This window comes from Alosa pseudoharengus, unplaced genomic scaffold (assembly GCF_046254945.1).
Source record: "Alosa pseudoharengus isolate Yale_2024_CS ecotype anadromous, Long Island Sound unplaced genomic scaffold, YU_APseudo_1.1 YU_APseudo_1.1_scf_10, whole genome shotgun sequence".
NCBI classification, from domain to species: domain Eukaryota; kingdom Metazoa; phylum Chordata; class Actinopteri; order Clupeiformes; family Clupeidae; genus Alosa; species Alosa pseudoharengus.
In genome coordinates, this window is record NW_027468565.1 from 28,345,646 (window position 1) to 28,365,386 (window position 19,741).

Below are 19,741 nucleotides of genomic sequence, written 5' to 3' on the forward strand. Positions count from 1 at the left end.
TTGGGGTATTCAAGAATGAGCCAAAAAACGTGTTTTTTTATATGTGTATGGTTATTATTCTGTTAAGTCTATATTGGTATTTTTAGATTTGGTTCTACTGTTAATGTAAGCTTATTCTATTTAAAGAAAATAGCTGTAGCCTACCAATAATAAGCTTTAGGACTCTTATGAGTCACATGTTTAGTATTTTTTTCGTGCAGTAAGTTATTTGAAGTCGAAGCTTGAAAAGTAGTCATTTACAAGATCAAGATCTGCCATCTGACCAACCAGTGACCAATTGACCAACTTTTTTCTTCTTTTTTTTTTTTACCAGTGACCAACTTCAACATGGGAAACCTTCGTGTTTTCGCTGTCGTTATCAAATAATATGATTGGATCAGATTGGATAAGCTTTGTCGTTTCAGCCAATACAATGCTGCAGCAACATAGCTGCGACGGAAGTGAGAACGTAGAGGCACGCCCACAGTGCCAAACAGCGGAAATGCATGTGTTGCTCTCCCGATTTACCCACGTGAAATTAAGCATGGTGCGGTATCCTTATTTGATAAGGTAATCAACAATGTCCCACGGCTTATATTTATTATTCAACAGGGTGTTACTGGATGTGTGGAAATCTCAGCGTTTTAATTGTGCATGTATAACTGAACTAATTCGCACGAGTCTGCAAACTTACCATTAGCTATAGCTAGGTTAACGTAGCTCGTTTTAATGTTAGTTGTAGCACATTCCAAGATAGGTTGTTCACCCTTTGATATAGATTATTTCATTTAGCGATATCATGACTCCGAGTGAAATGTGTTATTTAATAATTAAACTGATTTGTTTGTAGGTAAAGAGTAATTGTACAAGGAGTTAATTCATCATGGCAACCTTTCGGAAAAAGGTGGACAATCGCATTCGAGTTCAGATTGAAAATGGAGTTTTGCAACAGCATCGTACAATGTTTGTCATTGTCGGTGACCATGGCAGAGACCAGGTACAGTTAACTTTTATAATATTCAGCAACACTTCAGTTGGTCAGTTTGTTCTGTAAATTGGTAACTGTTAAATCAGCCCCAGCTCAGTTTCCATCTTGTCTGCGCTTAGGTTGTTATTTTGCATCACATGTTGTCAAAAGCTACGGTGCGGGCAAGGCCATCGGTGTTGTGGTGTTACAAGAAGGAACTCGGATTCAGCAGGTATGGACAGCGGCTTAGATTAATTTTATTGCGATGTAAATTAGTGACTGCATTAAACCATAATATGTCTGGTGTTTATGACTGCAGTTTTAAGCCTATGCCATATCAGCTGTGTATGAATCAGGAACTGTGTATTCTACTGTACATTGTTGTAGGTAAGATGTTGTACATATGATGCTTTTGTTACAGTAACCGAAAGAAGCGAATGCGGCAGCTGCAGAAAAAGATCAAGACAGGGACTCTGAACTTGAATCAGGACGACCCATTTGAGCTTTTTGTTGCTGCAACCAACATCCGTTACTGCTACTACAATGAGACTCATAAAATTCTGGGCAACACTTTTGGCATGTGTGTCTTGCAGGTAAATCACTAAATGCTGCTTTTTAAAATTAACAACTAGTCTTCGCTTTCAGTATGCACATACATGATGGAGATGTCTACACACTAATGGCAGGATAAAAAGATAATCATTGTCACAGACTTGTATCATCTTCTCACTTCAGAGTTTCTTCATGTTGTCTTCCCTCCTTTGCAGGACTTTGAGGCCCTAACGCCTAATCTCTTGGCACGAACGGTTGAGACAGTAGAGGGTGGAGGTATTGTGGTCATTCTTCTGAGGACCATGAACTCGCTGAAGCAGCTTTATACAATGACAATGGTAGGCAGCATGGCTATGTCTTTGTATTCCATGTGAAGTTTTAAGAAAAAAAGTTGGAACACCACTTGTCTAATTGTTTTTAATGTTGGATACATGGTCCTTTTGTGGACATAACGATGTATTTCAACCTTTGAAATATGGTTTATACATTACCATGGTCTAAATTAATGCAATTGGCAAATTGCAAAGGCTGCAATGAATTGTGGAGCTAGTGACTCTGACCCAATGGTTAATATTGTCACATATGTTTTTTAAATTCTTGTGTCATTATTGTGTGACAGTCATGGTCATCATTCAGAGGAATCATGGTCTGCATGCTTATTAATCAGATGTGGCCCATCTTAAAGCTATATTTATAGCTAGAAGTAATTTGTATATTTAGAAGCTAGAAGTCATTTGTATATTTTCTTTTATATCCTTGGATTAAAAAGTGTTATCTTAATTGGTAATCACTTGATTTAAATTAATTATAGTGAATCTTTAACTGATGCCTGACTTATAACTCAAATCAAACCTCAATCACAATTCAATATTTTCCCCAAAACTTTTAGTCCTGTTTTAAAATGCATTTCCAGGTGTTTTATTTTTTTAATTTTTTTTAGTCTCAAAAACTTCTTCTAATAATTCTGTGGATTTTCCTCAGGATGTCCATTCTCGCTACAGGACAGAGGCTCATCAAGATGTGGTGGGAAGATTCAACGAGAGGTGAGTGACGTGTCTTGCAAGCATTAGAGTATTACATTGCAACATAATTAGAGAGATGTCTTGGATTTATACTGGTTTACATTGTAGGTGATGGTTCAGTTTTTTTCCCATTTTTTGTACATGATGTATTGTGTTCTTGTGATCTTGACTATGTTGGGATATAACGTTTGCTATTATATGTCACACAGGTGTGTACTATAAATAATCAAACCTCAAATTCAGTGTGTGAATACATACTAAATGATCTCTCCGGCCCAATGTCTCAATGCAGGTTTATCTTGTCACTATCATCGTGTAAGACATGTGTAGCCATTGATGACCAGCTCAACATTTTACCAATCTCCAGCCACATCGCCAACATTAAGCCAATTCCACCAAAAACTCAGGTAAGCTCACGCTGAAGCACTCAGTGCAGCTATACACCAAGCTTCCTCTTAAATGAACATGGCAACTTTTGTGGAAATCGACTCCTTTGCAGACTACTTCAAAATTAGAGAACAGGATACATACACCAGCTACACCAGTTAGCCTATAGCTAAAAGGGAGCTATAGGCTAACACTCTGCAATATTAAGATGTACACAAATGGTTTGATTTGTAGAAATGGTTTATGGCACATGCCGTTCTGGAAAGATATGTGAAAATTGTGTTTTTCTCCACAGGATGACCCTCCGTCACCTAGGGAACAAGAGCTGAAGGACTTAAAAGAGTCTCTTCAGGACACGCAGCCCGTGGGCGTGCTTGTGGACAGCTGTAAGACCATGGACCAGGTCAGTCAACTCCGCTACTTCCATTCTTGAAAAGAAATACAAAATGTTCTCTGTTTTCTTTGACATAACTCAAAGTGTCTATGTAGTTGTACTATTTAGACTTAGTGGAACAAATACCTTGAAGTGATTGTATGTTGATGATTGAATGTTGATGAGTGAAAACTAGCAAATACATCTATTTAACACTGCAGGAGTAAAATCTTTGGGATGTGTTTTTTCCGTAGGCCAAGGCTGTGCTGAAGTTCATTGAGGCCATCTCAGAGAAGACCCTCCGCAGCACAGTGGCCCTTACTGCGGCTCGAGGTCGGGGCAAATCAGCGGCTCTCGGATTGGCTGTAGCCGGGGCTGTCGCTTTTGGGTACTAGTCACATTCTTCATACTCTGCTTATAGACAGACTTCACACTGCACTCCCTCTCTCATTGGTGTTACATGTAATAAAATAATAACAACAAAAACTATTATTGTTATTGTTATTATAAAAGTAATATTATGTGTAGTATGTAGAATTTAAAAATTATTTTGTGACACTAGCTTAATTGATCTGCCCATGATTTACTCTTAAATTGCCACAAATTAACTTTTTTCCCTTTTCTCCAGTTACTCCAACATTTTTGTGACATCCCCAAGCCCTGACAACTTGCACACTCTGTTTGAGTTTATCTTCAAAGGCTTTGACGCCCTCCAGTATCAGGTATTCTTTGAGGATGCTTTTGTTTTCATGTTATAAATAAAAGGTTTTTGGATGGAGATTCAGATGGCATTTTTTTCCCCTTAAATGTATAGGAACATTTGGATTATGAAATTATTCAGTCCCTCAACCCAGAGTTCAACAAAGCCGTGGTCCGTGTCAACATCTTCAAGGAGCATCGACAGACTATTCAAGTAACTGTTTACATTTGAAATAAAAACAAATGTGCACTGGCAAAGGATGAGTAGAATTAGATTTTTTATTTATTTTATTAAGTTGTTATACTACATGCAATTATGAAATGGAAAAACAGGTTCTTGAATATCTTAAAACGTATGCTATAAAAGTAAGAGGATACATTCTGTGTTGCATACGAATACGAATACTTTATTGTCCACAAAGTGGAAATTTGTCTTCAGTTTCACCACAGACATATAAACATAAACAATAATCCCACAATACACAATCAAGCATTCAAGCTCTGCACTTGTACAAAGCAGAAGAGGAGAACACTAAGTTATGATAAAAAATAAATTTAAAATAGCCTACTAAGTTAATATAAAAGTACATTAGCACTCAGTAGAGTTTTTAGATTAATAAAGTAGCTGAGGAGTAGTAAATATAACACAATACAATACAATAATAAATAAAATAAGTAATAAGACCAATAAAGGACTAGGGGTGGATTAAGTGTAGAATCCTGTATTATTAATTTCCCTTATTCCTTTAGGGACAAAGGAATTCTTAAAGATGTTTTTAATAGCGTTGGGCACCCTAAAACGCCTAAAGCAAAAGGAGCTAAAATTCACAGTACAGAGGATGGGAGGGATCTTTTGTTTTAAGTCTTATCTTTTAAAGACCTTTTAATGTTAGTTATTTTTATCTTTCTTACAACATCATCCAGTATGGATTTCCAGCCAGCTCTGATCAGATGAAAGTGTTTAATATTTTGTACAGTAGAGAGAAAGTCCCAGTGTGCACCTGTTCTATGAAGGCTCTGTTTCTGAGACCCAGCACTCTCACCCACAGTACATCCACCCAGCGGACGCGGTGAAACTAGGCCAGGCCGAGCTGCTGGTGATTGACGAGGCGGCAGCCATCCCGCTTCCGCTGGTCAAGAAACTGCTGGGGCCCTACCTCATCTTCATGGCCTCCACCATCAACGGGTCAGTAGAGCGCCTGTGTGTTACAAACACCACTAATACCAGCCACACACACACACATTCTCTCTTTCTTTCCTTCTCTGCTCCTTTGGATATCATGCTGTCCTTTACTCCTTTCACTGTTCCTATGTTCTGCTGTCAAACTGTTCATCCCCTCTTCCCAGCTGCTTTTGCCCATACCCATCTTGCGTTTTTCCTCTCTTGCTCTCTTCCTCTCTTGATCTCTCTTTCTATCTTGCTCTCTCTCTCTCTCTCTCTCTCTCCTTCATGTTTTTTCCTCCCTCCCTGTGTGCACCCTGCAGGTATGAAGGCACTGGCCGTTCTCTGTCTCTGAAGCTGATCCAGCAGCTGAGGCAGCAGAGTGCATCCAGTCAGCTGAGCTTGTCGGCCGAGAACAGAAGCACCAACACAGCCAGACTGGCCGCAGGTAACCCACCGCTGGACCGCCACATCACAGGAATCACTGCACCCCAACCATCCCAAACTCACCAGTCGTGGTAGAATTCCACACGCTTTCAAAAGCTCCCTGAAGCTACATGTTTTTAGAATAGAAATATTTTTTCAAAACTAAATACTATAATAAACTTTGGATGCTTTTCTACAAATGTCCTCTGCTGCATGGATTAAATTGTCACGTATAAAATTGATATTGGTTGTGCGCTTGCAATTTCTGCAGCTAGCGAGTGGATAACAATAATCCATATTCAGTCCAGAGTACAGACAAATGAAATACCATTCTGACAGATTTTGTAAAACAAGCCTATATCCTGCTGTGGCTTTGCCAGGGCTTTCAGATGTATAGTAGGCTTCTCAACTTTATTTGTAAGTATTATTTGTAACTAGTGTAGTTAGACATTAGACAAAAGCATCTGCCAAATACCATAAACATGTAATGAATTTGTTTGTCGGCACGGAAGCGGCTTGATTTTCACACAACTCTCCCTGTCGTCTCCCCCAGCTCGTTCGCTGCATGAGGTCACCCTGCAGGAGTCCATCCGCTACGCGCCCGGTGACGCCGTGGAGAAGTGGCTGAACGAGCTGCTGTGTCTGGACTGCCTGACCATCCCCCGCATCATATCGGGCTGCCCGCTGCCCCAGACCTGTGATCTGTATCCTTCAGTCTGTTCGGACGTTACAGACTATAAATATGCATATATCTAGCCTCGTGAGACCATCCTGATCTCGCGAGATTCAGGATTTCACTCGCAGATCAGTCTGGCAACCATTTTTTCGTTAAAGAGAATTTGGAGCAGTTCACCAAACGAACGTCCAATCAGTGTTGGCTTTGAGGCGGGTTAAGGTGTGACGCAACAAACAACATGACTGCATCCACAGATGAGATGAGCATAGCTATCGCGCAAGTTTTATTCAAATTAGAAAGTATTCCTGGGTAAACTGTGAAGCTTTGAGTCTCAGCCATGCAGCTGGGAGGAATGAACGACACAGACATCCTCCACGGCCGATTCCAGTTCATAATGGAGGAATATAGGCCTACTTTCTTCAGAAGTGTAGGGCCTACCGTGAAAACGGGAATTGTCGGGAATTGTCGTTGATTAGGTTCATGTCACATACAAATGGTAAAACATCTTAACGTTAGTTACGTTACCTAACTTAATTGTAGCCTATGTTAAACGAAGGCATTAGAAGAACACTTTGTTCATCTAATTGGTTGATTTGGCCCGTCGATAACCAACAAAGGTGGTGATAGACAGATGGTTTATCCAATCAGTATATCCGCCCCTTCCCAAAAGGTCTTCAATGAAAAGTTCCCAGATGGATATGCGGAGCAAATCCATCTGGCGGAGTCAGGTTAGCATATATCTAGCAGTATGAATACAGCCTAAGGTGGAGTTCACATAGACATGCTTTTTTTTCACCTCCAAAACACCAGCTTTCCAAAATTTCTAAAAAAAAAACAAGGTGGAAATTGATTGAGTACAGATTCTTGCTATGATTATAAATAGCTAGCTCCTTGACTTGGCTAAGACGGGTATCTATACAACGACCCATTGTTGAAAAAAACGTAACCTCAGGTTTTTTTTTTTTACTTTAAGCGCCATACGTTTTTAAGTGCCTCACGTTTATATGTGCTATGGGCAATCTGGAAAAACTTTGAGGCTCTTAAAAATGCGAGCACATTTCAATGGTCAGGTCGCATGGTTCCAATGGTCAGGTCGGATGGTTCCATGAAGCAACAAATTAATTTGAGTCTCTATATCTATGTGAAGACTGCCTAAATCTCCCTTTGAGCAGTGCTGTTGTTTTTGCTGTTCAGCTGTTGCTTTTGTGTTCCATATGAGTGCACGGAGTTGAATTCTGGAAGCAGTGCCCCTGATTCTCCACTTCTCTGGAGTGGAGGTCTCGTAGTTTTCCTTAACATGTTTTTGCAGGTATTACGTGAACAGAGACACTTTATTTTGCTACCATAAAGCATCAGAGTCCTTCCTACAGAGACTTATGGCTCTATATGTCGCATCCCACTACAAGGTGAGGAGGGGCGGGGGGGGTGGGGGGTCTCGGTGTCAGTCATACAGATACACAGTTAAGCCCAACATTACTCATTTACAAATCAGTTATAGCTTAAACTAATCCGTTAAACTCTTTGTTTTTTCCCCACCTCCAGAATTCACCCAACGATCTCCAGTTGCTGTCGGACGCCCCGGCCCACCACCTCTTCTGCCTGCTGCCTCCTGTTCCTCCCACTCAGAACTCCCTGCCAGAAGTCCTGGCTGTGGTACAGGTGAGGTGTTAGAGCTCGCCCGCTTTGGCTGCAGCGGCGCTCAGGCTCTGTGTCTGTCTGTCTGTCTCGCCCAAGCCTGCTTTGGCTGCACCAGTGCTCAGTGTCCACTGACTCTCCAATCTGTTTCACCACAGGTGTGTCTGGAGGGAGAGATATCCAAGCAGTCCATTCTCCACAGCCTGTCTCGCGGCAGGAAAGCCTCCGGTGACCTAATCCCATGGACTGTGTCAGAGCAGGTAACGCATCTCCAAAAACTAAAACTAACAGGGAGGCAGTACCGGGCACGTAACTGAAGTGTTCCGTTCACGTTGTGTCGGCAACAATTAGCTTCCACTGTCATCAATGGAACCGGCTACACCAGACATGATAGTGGCACGTATGTTTGAAAAAATTAGACCTTCTAAAGTCTAGTCTTCTAAAACTATTTTTACGTTCTGCAAACAGAGCACTTCAGTTCTAGACCTGATGTAGCTGGGCTGTAACACCGAAAATGAGAGTTTGGTGAGAGAATTATTGATGAAATGAAAATTAGGTTTTGTATTGATGTGAGGGGCTGAGGGTCGGACCGATGGATACTGTCAAACCCTGACTGATAGAAATGGATGAAATAATCTTTGTTTGTCTTTGCTTTTAAATCCTTTTTGTGTCTTATTTGTGTCTTTAGTTCCAAGACCCAGAGTTTGGCAGCCTCTCTGGGGGACGAGTGGTGCGAATTGCTGTGAACCCGGACTATCAGGGGGTAAGCGTGCGTGTGTGTGTGGGTGTACATATCATGGTGTGTGTGTGTGCATAACATGGTGTGTGTGTGCATATCATGGGGTGGGTGTGTGTGTGTCTGTTTACCTATCATGGAGTAAGCGTTATTTCATGGCCACTTCATGTGTTTGGCCTGATCTGGCCATGGGTTAACATGGTGTGCTCGTGCCTGGACTTTTGAGCAGGATTCAGCATACCATCCTAATCAGTATTCTCTGACTGCCTATTCTCTCTCTCTCTCTCTCGCTCTGTGTGTGTGTGTGTGTGTGTGTGTGTGTGTGTGTGTGGTGTGTGTGTGTGTGTGTGTGTGTGTGTGTGTGTGTGTGTGTGTGTGTGTGTGTGTGTGTGTGTGTGTGTGTGTGTGTGTGTGTGTGTGTGTGTGTGTGTGTGTGTGTGTGTGTGTGTGTGTGTGTGTGTGTGTGTGTGTGTGTGTGTGTGTGTGTGTGTGTGTGTCTGCTCGCACACACGCAGATGGGCTATGGCTCACGTGCTCTGCAGCTACTGCAGCAGTATTATGAGGGACAGTTCCCCCTGCTGGACGAGAAGGAGAACACCAGCAGCAGTGGGATCACCTCAGTCAGCAGTGAGGTAAGGTGTCCCTCACACACTGGGTATGTTTGAAACGGGTAAAGTTGCTGCCTTTTAAGATATCTAACTGGGGAGCAAGTGCGGTTCGAAACCGAAAAAACTAATTCTGCTGCCTTCTAAGGTATCTTAGAATTACCAAATAACGGTCATTTTTGGAGGCAGCTTCGATGCACACTTCATGCTCCTTCCTATCCATAATCCCTTGCGGCAACGTCTGAAACAGCTGTGACATGGCGGATGACATCGGTGATGGCTGCTGGATCTGTTTAAAATATAATTTGTGTGACCTTATTTTTCTTAGATTTGAGATGAGAAATAAATAATTTACTATCTGATTATGCCATTGTTGTAACCATTAATAGCGTCTGGTCTGATATATCTGCCGGCCGTAAAACTAATTTATACCGTTAGCCTGCTAGCTTACGTAAGCTAATTTAGTTTAACGTCAGGCGTTTGCTAACGTCATACCGTAGTGTTAACAAAGATTCTAGAGTGCTACGCTCATTTTTAAAAGATGCATTTAATCCAAAGTCATGTCTAGTGAGACAGCTCTCTATGTAGGGAGAGAGGAGGTAGGCAGCTTCCGTTTCAAACAGATCCACTGTCTCTATAATATATAGATAGTCCTTTTGTGGATAACATGATGAGGTTTGACATTTTAAACAACCCACACAGGCTGTCAGTCTGCTCGAAGAGGTGGTTTCCCCCCGTAAGAACCTGCCTCCGCTGCTGCTGAAGCTGAGTGAGAGGCCGGCGGAGCGACTGGACTACCTCGGGGTATCCTATGGCCTCACATCTCAACTGCTCAAGTGAGGGACACTGCTGGAAGAGGGGCAGAAAACTATTTTTTTTGTGAGTGTCATTTTGGGCTGTTTCTATATTTCATGCAGCCTTCTCACAAGTATTATTCTGCTTTCAGGTTCTGGAAGAAAGCAGGTTTCGTTCCTGTTTATTTAAGACAAACACCGGTAAGTGTGGAACTTTATACATTTTTAACTGTGTATATTTGGGAGGGAAAAATGTTTTCACTTGCTACAACATTATTTTTTTTGGGATAGATACTTTCTGATTTGAACCAGAAAAGACAGTAGTGAAGTATTCTGGTGCTGGTTTTCATGTGGCACTGTTGTGTAATTCCTAGAATGACCTGACAGGGGAGCACTCGTGCGTGATGCTGAAGGAGCTCAACTCAGAGGAGTCTCCTGAACAGGGCCTGTGGCTCTCAGCTTTCTGGAAAGGTGACGTGTGCCATTACTATTTCGGTAACACTTTAATTGACGGGTGAGTTCATAACACATTCATAGCAGCTGTCATAAACTGCACATAAAGCATTCATGACTGTTTCATGAGACATGACTCAACATTCATACCAAACCTTTCATGAATGTGGAAGAAGAACGACGAGAGCTTGTCAAAATAAAAGTCCAAAGTTGCAAAGCAGCATTGCTGTTTTTGGTCCAAACCTCTTACCTAATCATGTCACATCTGAGTCAATGGGCTACTCCAGTGCCAAAAAGACAGAACATGGTCAAGCAAATAATTTTTGTTTCATAAAAATATATTTGTTTTATGATGTAACCTTTGCAGATGATTTATCATCTTTTGCTACTGGGAGTGTCGAACCGTTCCAGGTTACACAAATACGGGTCAGCTGAATGTAGGCTAGTTTACCTCCCAGTGTTAAACTAAGTGATTACAAATACTTCACAACTTGTATAGTAAAGTGACATTCGATGTAATATGCATACATGAAATATTTACAAAGATACACAAATACGATGTTGGACTTTTATTTTGACAAGTTGTCGTTGTTCTATCTTCCATATTCATGAAAAGTTTGGTATGAATGTTGAGTCATGTCTCATGAAACAGTCATGAATGCTTTATGTGCAGTTTATGACAGCTGCTATGAATGTGCTATGAACTCACCCGTCAAGTAAAGTGTTACCACTATTTCTACTGCCACTGCTATTTACGCCACATATTTACAAACACTTATCGACAGCCTACATGCACAAACTACAGTGCAGTGCAGAATCAGCATTGGGGCAATGAACTACTGACTGGTGCATGATGGGCTAAGTGTAGCTGGATTGTATTTTCTAATATTCAAAAAGTATGATAATTTTCTGTCTAAACCGGTATTTTAGCCACTACAATTTTAAAAATGTTCAAAAGCTAACTACTGTACTACAAACTGAATTAGTGGCACATTTATAAAAATCTATCTTGATCTGAGGCCATGTAAGGTCCCTTAAATTTGAGGAACAAAGACCTAGAAAGTCCTTGAGAAGTCCTTGAATTTGACATTGAGAAAAGAGTGGGAACCTTTGTGCTTATACTTACAAAGATGGACAGACACCTACACACACACACACACACCCACCCACACATTACTTATCTTATATATTAAGAATACGTTGTCCTCTTCCGTGTCTCCCATGTTTAGATTTCCGCAGACGTTTCCTCTCCCTGCTCTCTTACCAGTTCCGGAACTTCTCCCCCAGCCTGGCTCTTAACATCCTGCAGAATAAGAACGGCAAAGAGGGTGCTCAGTCAGGTGAGCACTCGCTATCTCTTCACCCTTCAGCTGTTGTTTGTCATTTAAAGGTGTAACAGTAAAAAAAAAATCTGGATTCGGTACGTACCTCGCTGTTGAAGTTACAATTCCGTTCATTTTTTTGGTACAGTAAGCCATTTTAAGTGCTGCTAGCCTAATGTTGATTGACAATATTGCAGATGATCAACACGTATAAGCCGGATTAGTATTTTGAACTAGCGTTAATTAGCTGGCATATGGTCCGCCACTTCCCTGGCTCATGCTTGGTTGCCAAGATGACGACCACTTTTAACCACTTACCTTTAACCACTTTTAACCACTTACCGTTAACGTTGAGCCCTGATATTCAACCTAACATTCTGCACCTACAGTTATGGTATGAATATGTGTACCTTTACACCCTTATTGTCCATGTATCTGGCCCTAATTCCAGCTTTCTGATCTCTGTAGCCCTCACCACTGCAGAGCTGACTGCCCACTTCAGTCCGTATGATCTGAAGCGCCTGGAGATGTACTCCCAGAGCATGGTGGACTACCACCTCATCATGGACATGATCCCGGCCATAGCCCGCATGTACTTCCTCAAACAGCTGGGGGATGTGTCCCTTTCTGCTGCCCAGAGTGTGAGTTAGAGGTGGCAAATACAATATGGAGGACAGTACAGTAAAAAATCTCATTGATATTTTAACTGAAGTATTAATAACTGTGTGTGTGTGTTTAGGCTCTGCTGCTAGGTATTGGCCTCCAGCATAAGTCTGTGGATGATTTGGAGAAGGAGATCGAGTTGCCAGGTTCTCAGCTCTTGGGTCTGTTCAACCGTCTCATTCGGAAAGTAGTGCAGGTGAGGTCAAGTCTGCCGTTATGACCCTTTTGTTCTTAGTGAGGTGGATGTTGGCTGGACAGTATGTGGATTTCTACCATTTTAGGCAAAAACTTAAAATGAAATGTCACATTGAATGTCACATTGAAATACAGCATTTTTTCATAATTTTTGCACTTTTTTACTGTATTTCACAATGCAGTACTGTAGAAGCATCCAGGAGAAAGCAGTTGAAGCTGAAATGGTTGCTACGAAAGACATTGCTATGGAGCCAACTAGTCGGACATTGAATGAAGACTTGGTACGACCCGCTTTGACAGCACTGTTCAGATATGAAATTGCCGATGACTAAAATATCTTGAAACAATTACTGTTTTGAATGCTTGTAGTAGGTCAGCTAAAAACTGGAGACCAAGCTGGTGATTTCTTTTAATAAACTGTTTTGTTTTATTCACTAGGATGAAGCAGCAAAAGAGTTTCAGGACAGGCATAAACAAGACTTGGACAAAATAAAGAATATGGATCTTTCACAGTGAGTGTTATGACGATATGGAGACATTTTACCCATATTAAGGGAGAAAGTCTAATTGAAAATCGAATAGCCAAAAGGACATTTTTACCGGTGTTACTAAACTCACTGAGCACTTTATTAGGAACATCTGTACGCCTACTTAATTGTGCAATTATGTAATCCCCCAATGGTATATGGCAGCAGTGCAATGCATGAAGTTGTCAGTATGGTTCCTGAGCTTCAGTTAGGCGGGAATCACATCAGCCAGCGGCAAGCGGAATTGGCAAACGTAACACAACGCTCAGACCATAATACGTTTTATCTCGTTCCTAAGCAACACAAACCGTTCGTCAATTGAATATGCTCCTGTTGCGCTTTGAAAGTTGAACCAAGTTCAACGCTCAGCTTGTTCAATGCTAGCGTTACGCCAGCGTTGCCACTGTTCAGCTGCCGAACCATAGAGAACAATAGGAAACCTGCCGCTTGCCGCTGTCTAATGTGATCCCCGCCTCGTTTACATGCCCACTTTTTTCTCAGATGGTTTGAAATTATTCCGATTTCAGATGTCGGGCCAACTGTTTACATGGCACAATTATTTAATCCAATCCGGTATCAGGTATACACATATGCATTTAATTTGGAATAGCCGCATGACATGCACACGTTACATTCTGTTTGGTGCAGGGTTTAAAATCTGCTGAAAATACAAATTTATCACCTGTTCAGTCCAGCTATGAAGCAACAGCATGAAGCTAACGCATGATTATTCATACTGAAAGTAAGGAAGAGAGGCGAGCACAAGCAGCTGCCTTTTTGTTGTCAGTTGTCTCAATAATGAATCATATGGCATGTTGGTTTTAGGTCTTAGTAGGCAGCATCAGCTAGGCTGTGGATGAGATGTTTAGATAATCTGTATGATAATGTACGTGTTATAAAGCCAACTGCTTTCACGTAATTGTTTATATGACAAGTAATGAGCATGCACAAAAATTCTGCAGTCTGATTGAGCATTTGCATGCCTGTTCAATCGTATTCTAAAAGAAATACACCACCTCATTCAATCCGAATTAAATTACAAGTTGGATTGGACTGCCACATTTTATTCTGGTCAAGGGGTTTATATGAGTATTTTTATTCCAATTAAGGCATGAATCCTAATGTAATTGGATTAAATATGCCTGTGTAAATCCATCTAGTGTTTTCAGTCACTAGAGTACTCAGAATGGCACGAAAAAAATAAATAAAAAAATTGACGTGCAACGTGCAAATTTAAGTATTGTTATTACAAAGTACTCAGTGATGCTCAATGATGTTTCTGTTCTAAACTTCAATTGACAATTAAATCTATAGGTACATGATCCGTGGAGAAGATGAAGAATGGGACCAGGTGTTGAAGAAGGCGGGGAAAACGGCCATTGTCAGCATCAAAAGGTAAGAATGAGAACAAAAGAGCTCATATAGACAGTCTTGTAATGTGAAAAGTAAGCATTACTGTAAGGCGTGAGACGTTAGAATGAGCTATCATGCAAAAATTGGCTAAAGGTCACTTCAGACTAAACTATCCTATCCCTATCCACTTCTCTTATTAAATTGCTACATTTCAAACACAGAACTGTGAGCTGATGTTTGAGACATGGGCTGATGATGCTGTGCTGAGTTCTGTAAATGGTCTCCCTGCTGTGTCTGACCAGCTAAGCTTCTCATAGTCCACTGACTAAAGCAATGTACTCAAGTATTGAGCCACAAACCCACACGTAGCTAAACAATATGTATATTCTTTAAATTGTCGTCGGCATCAGCAAATTCTGAAGTTGGATTAGGTTTAATATGGAATCAGAACAATGCCATAAAGATTGTGTGCCCGTGAAAAGATATTCACATGTGTGATAGAGTTTTGTCTTCGAGAATATGATTTGCACAAGTGTAGAACCGTTTTGTAACTGTGGAATTAATTTGTCTGTGTGCAAAAAAATGCGTATCTGCAGAAATATTTTGTGCACTTGTGAAAAACATTTGTCCACAGGGATTTAGTTTGAATGTGTGTGGAACAGCTTTATAGCTACAGGCATGGGAGAAGTGCGACATCTATCTTTCGTGTGCAAACTGGATCTACGAAGCTACAAAAAGTTTTTTACAGACACGAATTTTGGCAGTGTTTTGTCGTCGTTTCTGAAGAGCCAATCAGCTAATTTTGGCACTGTCTTGACAGTTTCTGCAGAGCCAATCAACACATTGCATCGCCTACTGACTAGCCAATCAGGGGACGGTCCTGCGTCACAGCTCTCTCTCTCAGGGTCGGCAGCAAAGATTCTAGAACAGAGCTGGTCGGCAGGCACAGAGCTAGCGAACTTAGGTCGTAAATCTAACAAGTTATGCCTTTTACAACAAGGTTTTTGATGGAACTGTGGTGTTTAATTTCCGTAATCTTTGTTTAGTGAACACATAAAACCGTCAGTTTTTTGCTAAGCAAGAAGAATCAAGAATTACGATCTTTGAGTTTGTTTATCGTAACCTAGCAACCGAGGCTTTAAGTGTTAAAAATGATTGCAGTTTCAGTAGGCCTACAAGATGTGCTGTAGCACAGTGGTTAGAGGAGCGAGCTTTGATCTAAGGATCTTTGGTTCAAGTCCAGTATCAATCATTCTGCCAATGTTAGTTTTGCACTGGATATTTACATGCCAACACTTGCCACACAATCTTTATGGCGTTGTTCTGATTCCATAGTTTAACAGGATGGCCTAATCTCCAGCATGGGTTATACAAGTAGCTTTGGGATATCTGATGTGTGTTTGTATTTCTTCTAGTGACAAGAAGAGGAAGTTTGAAGGGGGAGTTCAAAAAGAGGAATTCCATGGAAAGAAGAAGAAGAACATGAAAAAGTTTGACAAAAAAGGAAAATTTGGAAAGAAAGTTTAATTGTCTGTAGGCAAATCATTTATGGACTTCAGAAGAGATCATGGAGAGATCATTTATTTTTATTGCCATGAGGAGCATCTACGGAAAGCCTGTTCCCAGTTCTTGCTTTTTAATGTATTGTAACTGACCTGTTGTTTCATGCTGTAAGAGGGGCATTTTTATTGGTCGGTAATGGACTTGGTTGACCTGGACATTCCCCTGAATGTTTTTTTTGTAATATTAATCATATAACGCTTTTTGCAGTAACCTGCAATAAAAGGAAGAGTATTGTGAAATTCATCAGAGGCATCATGGTACTTCATGGGAACAGTGGGACTGCAGTCCTTTTTGGTTTTTCATAAAATGGATGTGTTGTCTGTTTACCTAAATGGATCTATCTATGTTATGATTCGAAAAGGGGGCAGAAATCGGCAACAAATATTGTCTAAGAGCGACAATTTTTAAGGCCCAGAAGCTGCAAAAGTTCAAATGCATGGTCCCAAAAATGAGCCATAATGTGTGAATGGAAAAATCAATTTTTCTCTGAAATAATTTGTAGAAGAACGTTGGGTCCGCACACCAGAATCTGCTCCTTAGCATTTTTTTTATTGGTAGGCTATATCACCACATGTGACGTTTCGGGCCCCAGCCCTTCACCAGACATGAAACAAGTGGGGAGACACACCTCCATATATACATCCATGATAGGTCATGTGATCAATCACGTTAAAGTGCAATTCCATCATGGTTGGACAGATATAAATACAGATATAAATGTAAACATCAAAATGTATGTATACAAACATTTACAAAATATTTCAAATCAGTTAGGTAAGGACAAGCCTGCAATGCCTAAGGCCTAGTTTGAAATGTTTTAAGACACCTCAACCACTATAGAAAGTAGTGATAATAGATGACATGAAAGAAAAATATAAATGAAAAACACCAATAAAGCAATAGAGAGATAGTAAGGAAAACCACTAAGGTGTGTTACAGCAGTTCAGGACAATTTTGTGAGAATCAATCCCACAGCAATGGACAAGTACAATCGGAACATAACACATATAAAGTCAGCAAAACATTACCACAGTATCTACAATATTTATACAGTTATTTATGCATTCATTTACAAGAATGGCCTTAAATCAAAGTCTTCATTCAACCCTTTTGGAGCTAAAGTGTCCAGGGTGTAGATCTAAAATGCTTCTCTCAAGTAACAGACAATTAACATTTCATTCACGGAAGGGCTGTTTAAAACCAGTTCAATGCCGCAATATCTGAGAGTGGATGCATTGTGAGAGGCTTTTGTGAAGTGCACCGCTACTGGGCTTTTGGTGTCATGGTTGCGAATATTTGATCTGTGTTCTGAGATTCTTGTTTTCAGTGGTCTAGTCATTTTACCAACATAGGCCAACCCGCACGGGCACTTAAGCAAATAGATGACGTTCTTGATGTTGCAGGTGATCACACCTTTGATGTCATAAGGTTTTCCTGTGCGTGGGTCAGGGACGGATCATGGCTTGTGCCAAGTGTGCACGTGCACAGGGGCCCTGAGCCAATGGGGGCCCTCAGATATAAAATAAAAAAAATTGCCATGAATTTAGGCTAGATTATGCCCGGTGCTTCTGTCTGTTAATTTGCGGCACAACTGAATGGTGTTATGGAACCGCGGACCGAAAGAAAAAAAAAACTAAATGTTTTCCTGATCAATAAATACTTCTTAATTCATAAAATATAGAGGCATAACATTAGGTGGAAGTGGTAGGCTATGCGTGCTCGTTCAATGTGCATGCGTGGTTGCGAAAGTGAAACTGACAAACTGAACCACTCGTGGGTAGGTGAATGAATTGGATTCCCGCAATGTTGAAAACAACATAGCGATTGGATAGCCTAATAAATCGCGACTTGTTGTAGGCTAACAGTAGCTTATATCGTAGCAAATAGCCTATGGCGATGCCGATGACAGATAAGCCTACATTTATTTCACTCGTCTCGCTGGAGTGAGCGCATAATGTGGGCTGTTGCGCAAAGAAATCAATTAGGGAGATGATCTGCATCTCCTTTTACCAAACGCTATAGTTTTGCTAACATCTCCACTGTTAACGTGAAATATGTCTCCATGCAAGGTAGTGTCAAGCAGCAGTGAAGTGAAAACCTTATCATGCAGGTAGCCAATGTTCACGTCACCTGAGTCAGACAGAAAACGGGCCCTGCTTGCTTTGTTAAAGTTTGTATGGCCCTTCCAAACTGCGCTAAAAGGGTGTATTTAATAGCCAGAATTTCTACATTTTCCCGGGGGAGACACCCCCGAACCCCCCGTAATATGATCAGCACCACCTCTCACAAAATACTATCAACGTCCCTGCTACCAATCCGTCAGAAATATGACAACTGTTGTCCGGTCCATTTAATGAAAAAGTTTGGGAACCCCTGCTGTAGACTGTTTGGACAGCAAAAGGGCGATTACAGCCTAATAATAAAAACAGCTGCAGGAATTAATTTCTGTGTGGGCCTGAGTTATAATATATGACATAATGTACTACATTTACATTGTGTGAAATTGTGCACCAGCCTGCGCAGCGACAGCAAAAAGAGACGCGCTGGCTGCATGCGCACGTCACGTGCACGCGTCTGCGCAAACGCGCACGTCGCGGTCAGGGGGAGGGGGGGGCCTTTTTTGATATTGTGCACAGGGGGCCATATCTGTTTAATCCGTCCCTGGCGTGGGTGATTAAAGGTGCTGGTTTTATGTGTGAAGTTGCATTGGGGGCAGTTACCACATCTGTAATTCCCAAATGGAATAGTCTGTAAAAAATGCGGTGGAGTCAATGGTGGGAGATGGCAGACTCCTCTTGAGTGGAATAGGGGGAAAAGATTGTCCGTGAAGAATAGACTTTCTGTCAGTGCTTTTGCGGTACAAGTTAGAACCAAGTCTGTTAGAGTCTCTATACCCAAGGATGTCTAAAAAGTTCATCCTGTGCTTGTCCTATTCCATTGTGAATTTCAATTGGCGACTGTTGGTGTTGAGAACACTTAAGAGCAGTCTTACACACATAGTGGTTATTGCATTTTCATCATATCTGCAGGTGTAAAATATAATCGAATTTAAATGACAACTATATATTTTATCATTTTGGATGAGATGTTCAGGTGAACAGGAGCTCACTCCCTTTATTACAGCACCCCTAGAGGCCAAATGACGCCGCTTTACTTGTGCATCCTCATAAACAACTACAAAGTCACTCTACCAAGTTCAGACTTCGGACAAAGCGTTGCTGAGATATGACCTCACTTCCTGGTTGCAGCACCCCTAGAGGCCAAATGATGTAAGTTTCCTTGTACGTCCTCACAATCGAGTACCAGGTCCCTGTACCAAATTTGGACTTCATACAGTAAAGCATTGCTGAGTTCACTTCCTGTATTGCCGTCTGTTGTAGCTCCTCCCGGCTAGCCTCTGAAGTTCACGTTGACGTAGAAAGTCAGCCAAAGTCAGACGCAGTTCATCTCGAACAAGCCTTCCTGAGATATGAGCTCACTTCCTGTTTGGCGGCTATACTGAGTTTGGCGGCTGACACTTTCGAATATCGAAATGCCTATAACTATCTTTTCTGAGGCTTGGTCTGAAGATCATCTATACCAAGTTTCGTGAAAATCGGACCAAATATTTGTGACCTGTGAAAATCAGGGTCAGGATTTGGAGGATTAGCTT

The 19,741-nt window shown here is 41.2% G+C and overlaps 1 protein-coding gene across 1 annotated transcript; it reads left to right on the forward strand.

Annotated features, from left to right (window-relative positions):
• Positions 1 to 463: 463 nt before the first annotated feature.
• On the forward strand, positions 464 to 16,260 carry nat10 (N-acetyltransferase 10). Its single transcript, XM_076269395.1, has 29 exons — positions 464 to 549; positions 830 to 976; positions 1,087 to 1,178; positions 1,368 to 1,539; positions 1,714 to 1,836; positions 2,480 to 2,541; positions 2,813 to 2,927; positions 3,203 to 3,310; positions 3,535 to 3,668; positions 3,909 to 4,002; positions 4,095 to 4,193; positions 5,029 to 5,165; positions 5,465 to 5,589; positions 6,121 to 6,271; positions 7,553 to 7,649; positions 7,786 to 7,902; positions 8,037 to 8,138; positions 8,567 to 8,641; positions 9,130 to 9,246; positions 9,922 to 10,055; positions 10,166 to 10,214; positions 10,388 to 10,484; positions 11,696 to 11,806; positions 12,257 to 12,429; positions 12,528 to 12,647; positions 12,829 to 12,927; positions 13,085 to 13,158; positions 14,488 to 14,568; positions 15,942 to 16,260. The coding sequence occupies exons 2-29, from the start codon at positions 863 to 865 to the stop codon at positions 16,051 to 16,053; spliced, it is 3,084 nt and encodes a 1,027-aa protein (XP_076125510.1). The 5' UTR covers positions 464 to 549; positions 830 to 862; the 3' UTR covers positions 16,054 to 16,260.
• The last annotated feature ends 3,481 nt before the right edge of the window (positions 16,261 to 19,741 follow it).

Coding starts and splice junctions, on each gene's coding strand:
- nat10 (XM_076269395.1), top strand. CDS start 863: ATGGCAACCTTTCGGAAAAAGGTGGACAATCGCATTCGAGTTCAGATT. Junction 6,272..7,552: donor CTGCCCCAGACCTGTGATCT/GTATCCTTCAGT, acceptor ATGTTTTTGCAG/GTATTACGTGAACAGAGACA. Junction 7,903..8,036: donor AAGTCCTGGCTGTGGTACAG/GTGAGGTGTTAG, acceptor GTTTCACCACAG/GTGTGTCTGGAGGGAGAGAT.